Raw genomic sequence first — 14,402 nt, 5'->3', positions numbered from 1 at the left:
ATATACCAATTCAATTTTTAATAATTTTAGTATGAAATGTGTATTTTATATGTGTTAGTATGTAGAGTCTATTTTATGTGATGTGATCTCATTTGTAAATAAAGTCCTTGAAAAAAAATGGAATTTTCAATTCTGGTAAAATGTCAAAATGAATTTTTAAGACAAGATAAGGGATATAAATTCTTTTGTATTACACATAAATTTATATGTATATAATAATGTATATATGAATACATATACACATGTAAGTATTGAAATTTGTACATGGCGTTATAACTTGTTATTACTTTTAGTTGTTATAACTCAGAGGTATACTTGGTCATTAAATTATAAACACACATACATATGTTTTTTTAACTTATACATATGATTTTTTTTATATTTAATGAATTTATAATTCAAACTTTCGTGTACAAATAATAATGACTTTTTTGTGTACTTTGTCATCTACATTCTATGAATTTTATTGGAAAATTTTCAAAAATTTAAATTAAAATTTAAAAAGGATATCAAAAAGAATTAAAAAACAAATAAATTTTTATAATAAAAGAGAATTTAAAGGATTAAATAATTTACGTACTTACTTTATGTTAAGGTTTCAAACTTTTTTTGTTTGCATGTATATAGTCAAGTAGCTCTTGAAAGAAATCTTTTGCATACAATTTCAACAAATAAATTTTTTTAAGGATTTGTTTGATTTGAGCAAAGAAGAGAAGTTCCAGTGAGTACTTCGAATTCATGACTAAATGCTATTAAACACATAAGTTCTATTTGAAGTACTAAAGGTATTTTTTACATTGTTATTGGTTTACTCTCTGTGTTGGTTATATTATTTGATCTTTGATGCCCTTGTAAGTTTCTATATTTAAAATCAAAAATAACATATTTCAATTAATCTCTATAAGTTCTAATGGGATTTTTTAATTTTTTAATTTCTAAAAATTTTGTAAAGGGAACTAATCTGTCCAGTTATATGAACGGACCTTTAATTATAAATATATTTAAAGGTCAAAACTGTAAATTTTTTAGGTTGCTTGCAGTAATTAAGTAATTTAACAAATCTTTAAGATTAAGCGGAAATTCTTAATTTTTAACTTGTTTTCAAAAAGTGATACTATAATATACTTCACTGGCTCTATGTAATGGGGAACATAAAAATATTTTAACTTATAATTATCCATTTTAACTAGAATTGTTACATTGAGACGGTTCACATTGCTTTCAGGCCAGGTTCTGAATTGTTCAGCGCCTTCCGCGGTTTTCAGAAGTGTATTCCCTCATTGAAATCAATCAAGAATATGCAATAAACATTGCACATTGTCCATAATAATTCACTTTCATGCTACTCTATCATGCTGAATGTAAGATTAGTCATAGAATTAAAGGTTGGAATTAAACTTTCATTTTTTTTTTAACGTTTGAAAAAAAATTAAAAAAAACGCGAAACGGAAAAAGTGGCAAAATTTTTTATTTAAATTTATTGTGTTTTTTTTTAAGTCTTCATTAGATCACTGGTTTTTTCGGTCCTCATATATAGTGAATTTGGCGTTTTATTTGAAAATACTGTGCATTTGATTTGAAAAGAAGTTGATTTTAATAGTCTTTGAAATTATTTGAATTTATGTTGTAAGTTTTATATAGTATGTATAAAATAGCACTACATGTAACGTCAACGATCGACTATTACTGTTAAAATTTTTAGTAAAAATTAGTTTTTCAATAAGCTACATAATATTTTCATACAAATTTAGATATTATTATAAAGGTAGTTTCGAAAATACAATATTTTGGAAATAAATTTTCAAATAAAGGTTTTTTACATGGGATAATTTACAGCTAGGTAACATTTAGAGATACGTGATATTTGTAAAGTCTAGTCTAGTCTCTCAAGATATTCTATTTATTTCCAAATCAAGTTTTTGCGAAAAGTTATTTAATTATTAAGTTTAGTACTTTTAATTTTTAGATGCTGCAAAATATTATTAAAAATTTTGAAAATTGGAAAGATATGCTATGAAAAATAACTTTTAAATTCATTTAGCTGCTAATCATAGTAAAACATGGTTTTACTCTACTGTAAATAAAACGCATTAATTATTATTTCGGCGGTAATGGTAATCTTTTTCTTACATTTCCCATTTGCAATATCTTCAACTTCTATCAGCTCAGCTAGTGTTGTTTTATTTTACTCCGTGATGATTTTATCTTTAGTTTTTTTGCACATTTTTGCGTAAATAATAAAAATTTTAATTTCATTCTATAGTGTTCGAAAAATTCTCAAATAAAACTCATTAGTATTGACTTAAATTTTTCTTATAAAAAAAATTTAAAAAATATAATCCACACTAACTAACACGTTTTTGTCCGGTGGATACACGTTCATTAAGACCTCCATTCACTAAAATTTATCAGAAAATATATAAAAAAAAATTTTCATAAAAATATATAAAAAAATATAAATTTTTTTATAAATGTTGTCAGTACGTTAAAATGATAGAAATGTGTGTTGCGTTAAAAAAAATTTATTTTTTTTAATACAATTCAATGTGGTAGCCTTTGGCAGAAAAAAAATTCATTTTTAGTACTTTTCCAAAAAATTTTTGAAAAAAAGTGTTTATTAGTTTCATTCTATCCGTCCGTCCGTCTTCCATAGAAGAAAATTTTTACCTATCTCCCCCCTTATAGAAGTTCTACCAACCTAAAACCCTAAAAATGGTATTTCTAACCATTTGTTACAGTGAAACTGTAAGCATTTAGTAAACGCACAAATATAGTGGCTGCGTTGTTCTACTAGTGTATAATATATTAGAACTTTAAAAAAACAAAATAGCCGTTCAAATTTCCGTTTTTCCTAAATTTTTGATGTCGTTTTCCTTCTAAGCCCCACGTTGTAGGAGCCTGAAGCTAACCGCACGTTTAGCAGCTTTTAGACACTAATAAATACTTTATTTCGCTAAAAGAAACTTCTTTTTCATCTCCACTCTCTCTCAAGTTATCGCCTCTTGAAATTTTTAAAATTCGAATTTTTGACGCCTTATATTTCCGAAACCACAAGCTTTTTCGAATTTCTATAAATGTAGAAATCTAGCAGTGAACTCCGTGCCATTAAAAAATATAAAGTCGAGCATTATATTTAATTTAATTGTTGCTTTATTTTACAGACTACATAAATCGCTCATCCTAAATATATGCAATCCGAGAAATAGTTTCGTATATGAATGAAAGTAATTTTAACAGTGTGGTATACATGTGGCTTTTAGGAAGGAAATTTATTCCAATTGAAAATTAAATCTGAAATTAATTAAATTATAGAGATAATTAAATAAGAGAGAAGATATTAATAACAGAGAAATATTCAAAATCCTCATAATATTATAGGACTAATAATTTTTATATAATGTTTTGGAATTTCAATTTTGAAAAATTCAAATATCTGTTTTTAACACAAATTTCATAACTCTCTTTTAAACAAAGACATAATTTAATTTTATTCCAATTTTTTTCGAAATGACTAAATTTTTTGTTTTATTTTCTATTTGCAGATTCATAAATGAAATGTTTAAGAACATTTGAATTTTTGGAAGAAAGGAATCTCGATGAAGCAAAAACAAAAAAAATAAATAAATTTAAAAGGTTAAAAAGTTGTGAAAACGATGTCCTTGTTAAATGTCAAATTATCTTGAATGTAAAAAAAATACAATATAAATATAAATACAATATTTTCGTCACAAAAAGCCGAAGATTTAAAATTTCTACAAAAAGGGGAAAGAACGAAGAAATTTCAATTTATTTTTTCGTAATTTTTTCTGTCATTTTCGACTATAACCGCCATTGCTGCAGAAAAAAATATTCGTATTCACCTGAAATTTTTATATACGTATATATAAAATAAGAGGAAATTTCGTTAACCGTCCATGTTAAGTTTTACGATGTCATCTTCGTTTTTACTTTTAGTTTTTGGTAAACTTTAGAATCTGTTAAAGATCTGAAGGAGAGAAGAAAAAGTTAAAAGAACGCCATTAACAAGAAAATGGTAAAAAAGTCAAAGAAAAAAAATTATTAATAAAAATTAACTGTAAGTAAGAAAAATCTCTTTATTGGAATATCTTCACAATTATCAAGAATATTTACGGTCATTTATTTATTTTTTTCTTTACAAATCAATTTCGTTTTCGTCACAAATACTAATTTAATTTCAAAAAGGACGAGCATATTATTATATCAAAAGTAAAACGTTAAAACTTTGTACAACTATTTATTCATTGATTACAACGCAAGGAAGTTGCGTAGGACAAAGGGCTAAAAATTAGTAAATAGCTATTATGAATTTGGTATTACAAATTGAAAAAAAAATTGTAATTAGGAATTAAAAAGGAGAAATCAAATCTTAAATGGAAATTTGATAGTGATTTTAACAACAAGAGTGAGGAAATCAAGAAGAAATTAATTAAAATATAGAAATATATTCCTTTAAGAGTCTTAATAACCTAGAAATATTTTGGGCAAAGATTTAATAAAATGTAATTTTATGCATAATCTTCATGTTATCAAAATCAATGCCCCGAAAAGATATACAATGAAATTTTGGAAAGCTTAATTGGTAAAGAACAAAATAATATAGTGTTCAATTAAATAAAATACAATACGAAAAGTGATATTAGATGACCTAAATTGTACATGATAATTTCATAGTTTGAAATAAATAAAAAAAACTCAACAAGCTTAGAAGAAAAGTTGTAGAATACTAAAATTAAGACGTACACACATTAGGAACTCCGAGAATGTACATTTACTAGAATACATTTGTATGTATTTTACTGCACATAATGTGTTTCATAAAATCATAACGAATAATGTGTTCGTAAGCAAAATAGCTATACATATGTTTTTCATAAAAAAATTATCAAAATTTATAAAAATTTATGAAGTAGGATTTGGAATCGGAAAGATATATATAAAATTATAAAAATTTTGATTTGCAAATTTCGTAATTTGATTTCGAAATTATTATTTAATGAACAATATTGAACAGTTCAAACTTAAAGGTTGTGTTTTATTGAAAAATAAGCAAATCAACATAATATACAAAAAGCATAATAAATGTAGCCACAGCAGTTTCTACATTACTGAAATATTTATAAAAAATCCTTAAACAAAAATAGCAAGCGAAGATTGAGAATCGCACAAGGCGTATGAAAAACAAACAAAAGACAAGCGTAATTTAATTTGAAGAAATTAAATTTTATTCAAAAAAAAACAAACACATTGAATTACAAACCAAGCAACAACAAGAAAAATAAATAGAGAATGAAAAAAAACTTTTGTTGATTTGGATATAACACCATCTACAGCTCGTAATCCAACTATCTCCATTTTATTTAACAAATCTTCCATATAAACCTATGCATAATCAACCTTTCTTTGATTTTTGGAATCAGAATCATTATCATCATTTAGTTCTATAACATTAATGATACCATAACATTAAATAAAATTAAATACATAATTGTATGTTATAATGCTACATGCATAGTAGAATATAGTGTTTAATAAAGAAATCAAAATTACATACTAAATGTTAATAAAACAAAAAAAAGGGAAAGCAAACAAGATAAATTGAGAATATAAAAGACTAAAGGAGCAAAATTTAATTGCAAACAATATGAACAAAAACTTCATCCAAAATAATTAAGCAATTCCCTATGACGTAGAAAATATGTAAATACATGTGAAAATAAGGGCGAAAATAAGATATTCCAAGAAAACAAGTAGCTACACTACTAAAAACTTCTATTTTTATAGAACAATAATAATAGTATTGCAAATAATATTCGACCACAACTGTTTATACTCAGTTGTAAGTGTAGTTAGATAGTATAAAACCATTCTATGTGAACAAAAATTAAAAATACATTAAAAAAAATATATAAATTGCGGGTAGAAAAGAAAATAGGGAAATAATACTACATCACTCAGTATGTCACAGTTTTTTCAACCATTTGCGTAAAAAAGAGAAAAAGGAGAAAAATAAAAGGATTAAATATTTACTTGGTAAGGATTTTTTTTTATTTTTTGAATTAAACCGTTTTATTTATCGTTTCAGGACTAAAAGGATATTGGAGCCCTAGTTTCGTAAATTTGCAATTTCGATGTACTATTCCATATTTTTATTAATATTTGTATTTGCGCTAAAGCCCCCCAATTACGCAATACAATTTTTTGTGTATGAAATAAGACAATACAAAAAATATAATTTTTTTGTGTAGCATAATTAGCGGGCTGCTACGATATCGTTTGAAATTTTACACAAATTTACCAATTTTGAAATTTTTGTACGAGTATTATGAAAAGTCAACACAACTAACACTTATCGGACAAATAAAATTTTCAATTAATAATTTTTCAAAGTAATATTTTAAATATCTCCCATTTTCTGGGATTTATTTTTATATGAATTGATGAGATAGTTTTTTTTTTGGTGAATGAAGCTTTTAGGTATGTGAGTGTTTTTTCAATTCATTTTAGTCATTAAAATGATATTCAAATTTAATGGTTAATTGCGTGAGTTAGAAAAATAATTATATTTTTTAATGACACGACACTTTCCGTTAGCTTTCTGCATTTACAGAAGTTAGAAAAAGCTTACAGTTTGCCAAAAATTTAAACTGTACAAATTTCGTGAGGCGATAATTTGAGAGGGATGAAGATCGAAAAAAATTTTTTTCTAACAAAATGAATAGTTTATTAGTGTCTAAAAGCTGCCGAAATTTCAGACTTCTACAACCTTCTACAAGTATAATTATACATATTTTTAATTATTTTTAATAATCATACATAGGAATAGCCTCAATCCTATTCCTATGAACGTCCTAAATTGGAAACCAAACCTGCGAAGAAATTTTAATGTATAAGGGTCATTAAACTCCTTCGACCATCGCTTAATCCAACCCAAGAAGTAACTTGCCTTGTCAACAATATAAATGTAATGGTCCGAAAACGACAATTTAGTGTCGAAGTAGATTCCCAAGTCCTTAATAGGAAAAACCCTTCTAAGACCATCACCATTAAAAGACTAATTTGTCATAAAGAGACGTCTGCGGCGTGAGTAAGTTATTACAGCACATGGGTGCCCTGAGGCACAATCGAACTTGCCGCAAATACAGACGATGAACGGAAAGTTACCCTATAAGACCTTCCCACTAAATACGATTTTATCTAATTTATAAAATTGGCAGGAAAACCTTGTAGTCTTCACTTATAATTGGAAATATGTATAATTATAATTACTTCCTGAGGAAGAATATCGAAAGCCTTACTGAAATCAATATAAATAACGTCAGCCTTAAATCCAGCTTCCATGTTATTAGTAAAAATTGAATTGCTCTACCAGATTAGTAACCGTGGATTTCTTTTTCAGAAAACCGTTTTGGTTCTTTACAATAAAAGGTGTGTAATGGTCGTAAACGGAATCATATAACATCAACTCGAAAACTTTGTGAATAGTAGAAAACCTAGCTATCGGCCTACAATTTTTTACCTCAGCCCTAGACTCCCTTTTATGTATCGACTCTATAAAAGCTTCCTTCCAACGAGATGGAAAAACTTCAGACGAATATGTTTTATTAAAAATTAAAGTAATTTCTTTAAATAATCTCAGGGATGCCATCCGGCCCCGGGAAAAAACATGAGCCAAGACCATCCCATTTTTTAAAAATACCGGATTCAGTATCAAAACCCGAAAATGTAGTCCTAGGATAGGTACAGAGGTGTTGAAAATTGCTGGAATTTGCAACGAAAGACGAAAGAAGTATATAAATCAGTAAAGTATGCTCGGAAAATTTCATATACTTTACCTGAGTCATTACTAGATGTATCGCTAATCTTGAGAAAAGTCGGCAAACTATCGCAGTTCCTTCTAGAATTAACGAAATTTCAAAAAAACTTCGGGATTACAAGCGATTTCTTCCAATATCTGAAAATTATTCAAATCATATTGTAACTTACATTATCTGTTAAATTCAGCAAAGACCTGCTGAATAGCGAAATTTTCTACGGAATTCCGGAAAGCCACGAATTTACACCACAGTTTGTTCTTTTTATTGCGCAAAGTGCCTTCCCGGGGAAACCAAGAAGGACTGGAATTGATATCTTTGTTCCGAATTATGGAACAAAGAGGTCGAAGGCAGAAAAATTATTTCGTAGAACCTGTTCGTCATTAATTCAACATCAGTAATTGCATATACCGAAGAAATATCATAGCTCGAAAAGAAATCGTTCAATAAAGGAAAATTAACTCTCCTAAAGTCAAAACGATAAGAATAATAATCAGCATAAAAGACAAAGTTTCAAAGGGGGCATAAAAGACTAAGTAACGGGTCAGAACATTCAATAGAAAAAATATGATGCCAGTCATAGGTAAAAAATATAATAAATTCACTTGCATTATATTATAATATAGCCTTCTCAGTAAATTATTTGACAGAAGTACTTGGCGCGCAGAACTCCAATTTAATTTTAGTATTCGTTTAGCTCTATGACGCTGTCAAAGAAAATAAATTATTCAATGTAATTTTGCATGGAATTTTTCCTCTTTAATTTTAAGTGTTGGCCATGCTTTTTTTATTTAGTATAAGCATTTAATAATACACTTCTAATATTGGAATTTGTAATAAAAACAACTTTTTTCAGAAACAAACGGATCAACTTCAAAAAACTTTATGAGCTACCACACTGAATTTTACCCAACCAAACGAATGTTATTATTGCTACTCTAAATCGCATAGACAAAACTGAAAATATAAATTCTCCATTGTTTCAAATTTACAATTCAAAATTACAAAACTTTATTTATATAATACATCTATTAAATAAAATGAACTATATAAAAAATATATACTTAGTAAATGGAATTAATAATCATTTCCATTATCAACACCACCACCATCATCATAGTCAACATCATCATCAGAATCCTAATTATCAACAACTGAATAGTAACAAAATTTTTTATTTACTTGTCATGTTATTGACATTGATGATAAATTTACAAGATAAATTAACATTAGCATGTCCATCGGATGTTTGTATATGCAAATGGAAAGGTGGTAAACAAACAGTTGAGTGCGGTGGTCAAATGTTAAGTAAAATACCAGAAGGTATGGATCCTGGTACGCAGGTATTAAATTTTTCTGGTAATCTGTTACAAGTATTACAAAGTGAACGTTTTTTACGTATGGATCTAATAAATTTACAAAAAATTTATTTATCAAGAAATCAATTAATTAAAATTCATGAAAAAGCATTTCGTGGTCTATCAAATTTAGTTGAATTAGATTTATCTGATAATATGCTACAGCATATACCAACTGAAACATTTCAAGACTATACATCATTAATGCGTTTATCGTTGAGTGGTAATCCTATACGTGAGTTAAAAACAGCTAGTTTTCGTCATTTATCATTTTTAACAACATTAGAATTAAGTAATTGTCATATTGAACGTATTGAAAATGAAGCATTTATTGGTATGGATAATTTGGAGTGGTTACGTTTAGATGGTAATCGAATCCAGTATATACAAGGAGCTCACGTTTTACCAAAATCCTTACATGGTATTAGTTTACAATCAAACCGATGGCAATGTGATTGTCGTTTAATTGATATACATGCGTGGTTAGTAAATTACAATACACCACAAACAGAAGAACCAAGATGTTTAGAGCCAATACGTTTAAAGGGCCAACAAATTAAATCATTAAAAAAGGATGAATTAGCTTGCTTACCAGAAGTTCAACCAAAATCAACGTATACTGAGGTTGCGGAAGGTAGAAACATATCAATACAATGTACTGTTAGAGCTATACCAGAACCAAAAGTGTTATGGCTATTTAATGGGCAAGTGTTAACCAATGAAACAATTATGGATAATTTACATATGTACTATTACATTGATGAAGGTACTGGCTCAGCTGGCGAAGAAAAACGTAGCGAGGTTTTTATATATAACGTTGGACCTGAAGATAACGGAACATTTTCATGTATTGGTCAAAATACAGCTGGTACAACTTTTAGTAATTATACGTTGCGCGTTATTATTAAAGAGCCACCAGTTGTTAAGGAAGTTTCATTTGCAAAAGATTATATGAATTATATTATGATATCCGGTGGTGGAGCAGGTTGTTTATTTGTTCTCTTAGTTTGTACGATAGCTCTTAAGTGTAGTTGTAGAAGTAAACAACCGTCTAGAAGCACAAAAAATATTAAACAGGACACTAGTAGTAACGAAATTGGTTTATTAAAATGTCCTTCAATAATTAATGAGGAAGATATGTCACCTAAGTCGACAAAAGAGAATGGAATTATATTAGCTGGTGGAAATTGTAGCATAGGTAAATAAATATATCATATTTGCAAACATAAAATTTAATCAGCAAAAATAAATAACCAGTTTTTAATTTTATAAAAAGTTATAAGAATGATTCTTTTATTTTATTAGGTCACCCCAGTAGTTTAGGGATATCAAACGGGGCTAGTGGTCAAATGAAACAAGGTTTTATGATGTATGTTCCATCTTTACAACAAGGTCATATTATGGATAATGCAAGTATGCAAATAAATGAATCAAGTGCACCAACTCCTCCTTTAGTTGACACAGCATTCGAAGGTATAGCTTTACAAGGTCAGTATTGTAGCCCACCCGGTTCTGTAATGCGTAACTATGCAGATAAGAACCCAGATTTAGTAAACGATGCTGAAAGCGTAAAGAACAAATTTGTGAAGCAAGACAGTGAATATGATGGATCAGAATGTTCGGCAGCAACTGCACCTTGCAATCTGCAAAACGCTGGAGGTGGTACTAGTATAGGACCAGGTATTGCGACAACTCTACAAAGTTCACAAAATTTTGAATATCAATTAGCTAATCAGTTTGGTTCACAAATAATAAGACCACAATCTGGTCAGAGAATTGCAGCAATGTCAACATTACCACGTGGAATGCATTTAAAATCCTTATCCAATAATAGCGTTGGTGGAGGCCAACACCAAGTAGATGTTCATTTAAACCCCGTATGCTTTTTAAGCCAAGATGGAAGTGGTTATGCATCATACGAAATAAGTAACAATAGTCCAAATATGCAAAATGCTATCCAACAACAACAACAACAACAGCAACAGCAGCAAAACTTTTATAGAACTTTACCTCATAACCGCGGTGGTCATAATAATAAATTTAATGTATCGGCAGCAAATCCGGGTACTCGATATAGTTTGGAAGCCGAATTTCTACAGCGTTCGAACAATGGAACACAACCATCATCACCTTATGATAAATATACTGTTCCAAGTATGAGATTTACAGCTGAAGGATATCCAATACATCAGCAGCAACAACAGCATCCAGCAGCTGCAATTGCTGCTATTGTGCAGTATCCTTCTCCGCCAGAAGGCTACAAAGGTGGAATTGTTGATTATAAAGAAAGTGGGCAAACGCTATGTCCTGTTACGTCAGCAAGTTTCCAGCAATGGCCTCCATGTTTGCCAGGTTATCATGTACAGCCAATAAGATATACGACAGCACCAATTGTAGTTCCTTCACCTACAACAAATTTGTATGGAAGTAATAGCAGTGTCAATAGTAGTACCCAACAACAGCAATCATCCCAGACAATACAATCATCGGTATTAGGAACATCAATAAATAGTAACAACATAAATAGCAGTAATAATAATATAAGTGGCAGTAGCAATAATAGCAGCAGCAGTAGTACACAAACGCCATCATCAAATTCAATTGGAATTAATGAAGTTAAAAAACGTTGTGTTGGTGCTCAAACCACTGAATTGGAGCCATCAACAATACCAGAATGTGATGAAGAACAAGAACTTTTGCAATCAACAACAACTGGAGCATCATCAATGCATTCACATCAGTCAACATCATCATCCTCATCAAAATTACGTCACTTAAATGGTCCGTTAGCTGATAGTCCAGATGAAGGGTATGTCGGTGATTCACAAGATACTTGTTCGGATATATGACATTCAAAGGATTCAGATACAAATAGTATATCAAATGTAGTTAGTCATCATGGTGGCTATCGCAGCGCCGATTCTTTAGATGATTCAGTAGCACTGTAAAAAATAAAGGTAGGTATAAATATATTATTATCATTATAAGTGTAATTAAAATAAAATTAAATAAATAAAAGAAAATTGAAATAAAAATTAATGTTATAATTTATACCTAGTTAATTAAATACTCACATACACAAAAAAGGCAGTCTAATTAGTTATTAATATTAGTTTATTTAAATAAGAATATAAATTGAATTGTACATAAATATATTACATAATAATTTCTATATTAAACTAGTTTTATAAAACATACGGTACTATTAAGTTCTTTGAGAATGAAATCAACAAAACATGTAATATACGCAATTATGAAATCAACAATCATAAACGTAATGTAAATATTATAATAAGATTATTATTTACTTTTTGAAATTTTAATTTGAATAACAAAAAAATCTACAACAAAATCAACAATAAACATAATAATTTAAAATATTTCAAATATGACGATAATTGTGTTTCACCTGGTAATAAATAATAATTACGAATTTATGGGAAAAAAATTCACAAATCATTTTCATATAATGTGATGTTAATAAAACTTATTCTATATATACTAAAATTACTTGCTTGTATATATTGTTATCATACTCGTAATTGTTATATATAACATGGTATACGCAAATAAACTTAGATTTGATAACATTAAATTTATAATGGTATGCAAAGCATTTTATTAATATATAATTATGTTTTCCAATAAAAATATTAATTTCATGTATAATAAATCATGTTTTAAATATAAATAACAAAAAATTGTTTTAAATATGAAAACAAAAAGGATATTAAAATACATACATACTTAAAGGTTTTTATTTTTCACCCCAGAGCAAAATAATAATTATAAATATACAGTCGGACATCCAATAACATAACTTAACATTTTGCAACAAAATTAGTTCGTATAAGTAAGAATTCGCATGTTGTAAACGTAAAATTTTTTATTAAAGGCAGTCTCGTCTTGCGAGAGTTTTTCTTTGTGGAGGTTTCACTGTGTTAAAATTATATTATACATTATTTTGATATTTGTATGAAAGTAATAAGTTATGTATATTTCATATAATGAAAATACATATATTTAAAATTTATTAAAATTATTTCAATATTTTGAAAGGTTCCAATGAATATGAATAATGAAATAATTTCATACTCGTAAGTTCAAATACGAATATTTTGATTAAAATACTTTTTTATTATTTTATGCATAAGAATACAATAAACAAATATTATTATAATAATAATGAAATGATTAAATTATGTAATGAAAAAAAATTTAAATGCCTTGTTCTTTATGGCAACTTTCTGAAAGAAAGAAAATTTAATCGATTGTTAAAATTCTTGAGACAAATATGTTGGTTATCGTGACTTGCATTTGTTAAGAATGCTATCAAAAAAAAAAAGAAAAATTTCTGTTTACATGTCTTTATTAATATAAAACTAAAAACAAAAATTTAAGCAAAAACTAGATTAATAAAATATGAGACACAACGTTCTTTTTACTGACCAATAGCAAATTCCAAATTATCAAAAGTTCTTAAACGTTTTTGACAACAATATTCTTGTTACGATTTTGTAGGGAAAGCAGTATCGTCATGAGGTGTGTATCTTAGGACATGCCCTACAAATATCTAGAATTTTACAAGCTTTTCAATTTCGAAAGTTTTTAATAGATAGTAAATAGCTAGTATTAAATGAAGAAAATTTTTTTGAATGATTTTGATTTTTGACCAACATTTAAGTTCGGATATTTATTGTTTTATACTTTTAGCCTTTAGTCCTTAGCAATTGTTACATCTTAGGATTCTTTGGATTGTTACATCATGACGGAAGTTTTCTTGTATATCAAATAAAATATCAATGAATAAACTTATGCGAAATTCTAAGTCGTTTCCTATTTGAATTTTATTTTTGCAAACATATGAGTAATCTAGTTAAAGTATGGAATAGAACATTTATCTTAATTTTTATCTTTATTAAGGTAAAGTAGCCGCTTCAATATACTCTTTACTTCGATTAGAAAACTCGGGCTTGTATTTTATTTTTCAATCAAATTCGTTATTTGAGTTACTAAGTCAAGTATTAGCTAACTGTAGTTGTTACAAAAATTAAACTTATGGAAATACTGCTGCCACCAAATAATAATATTGCTTACAATATAATTTATTAGAAATTATAAACGAAAAATTTATAATTGTAAAATATTTTGAAAAATAAAACAATAACCATATGGATTTTATATAATTCCAAAAATCTTGTTTGATACAATT

At 27.6% G+C, this 14,402-nt stretch overlaps 1 protein-coding gene across 1 annotated transcript; it reads left to right on the top strand.

The window, feature by feature from the left end:
* The first annotated feature begins 4,092 nt into the window (after window positions 1-4,092).
* LOC129615149 (uncharacterized) lies at window positions 4,093-12,381 on the top strand. Its single transcript, XM_055530233.1, has 3 exons — window positions 4,093-6,051; window positions 8,689-10,388; window positions 10,496-12,381. The coding sequence occupies exons 2-3, from the start codon at window positions 8,873-8,875 to the stop codon at window positions 12,037-12,039; spliced, it is 3,060 nt and encodes a 1,019-aa protein (XP_055386208.1). The 5' UTR covers window positions 4,093-6,051; window positions 8,689-8,872; the 3' UTR covers window positions 12,040-12,381.
* Window positions 12,382-14,402: the final 2,021 nt, after the last annotated feature.

The sequence above is a fragment of the Condylostylus longicornis genome, unplaced genomic scaffold, assembly GCF_029603195.1.
Source record: "Condylostylus longicornis isolate FDR11 unplaced genomic scaffold, ASM2960319v2 ptg000135l, whole genome shotgun sequence".
In the NCBI taxonomy this organism is placed as follows: Eukaryota; Metazoa; Arthropoda; class Insecta; order Diptera; family Dolichopodidae; genus Condylostylus; species Condylostylus longicornis.
Note: the sequence above shows the minus strand (reverse complement) of the source record. Positions and strands in the feature narration are given on the sequence as shown.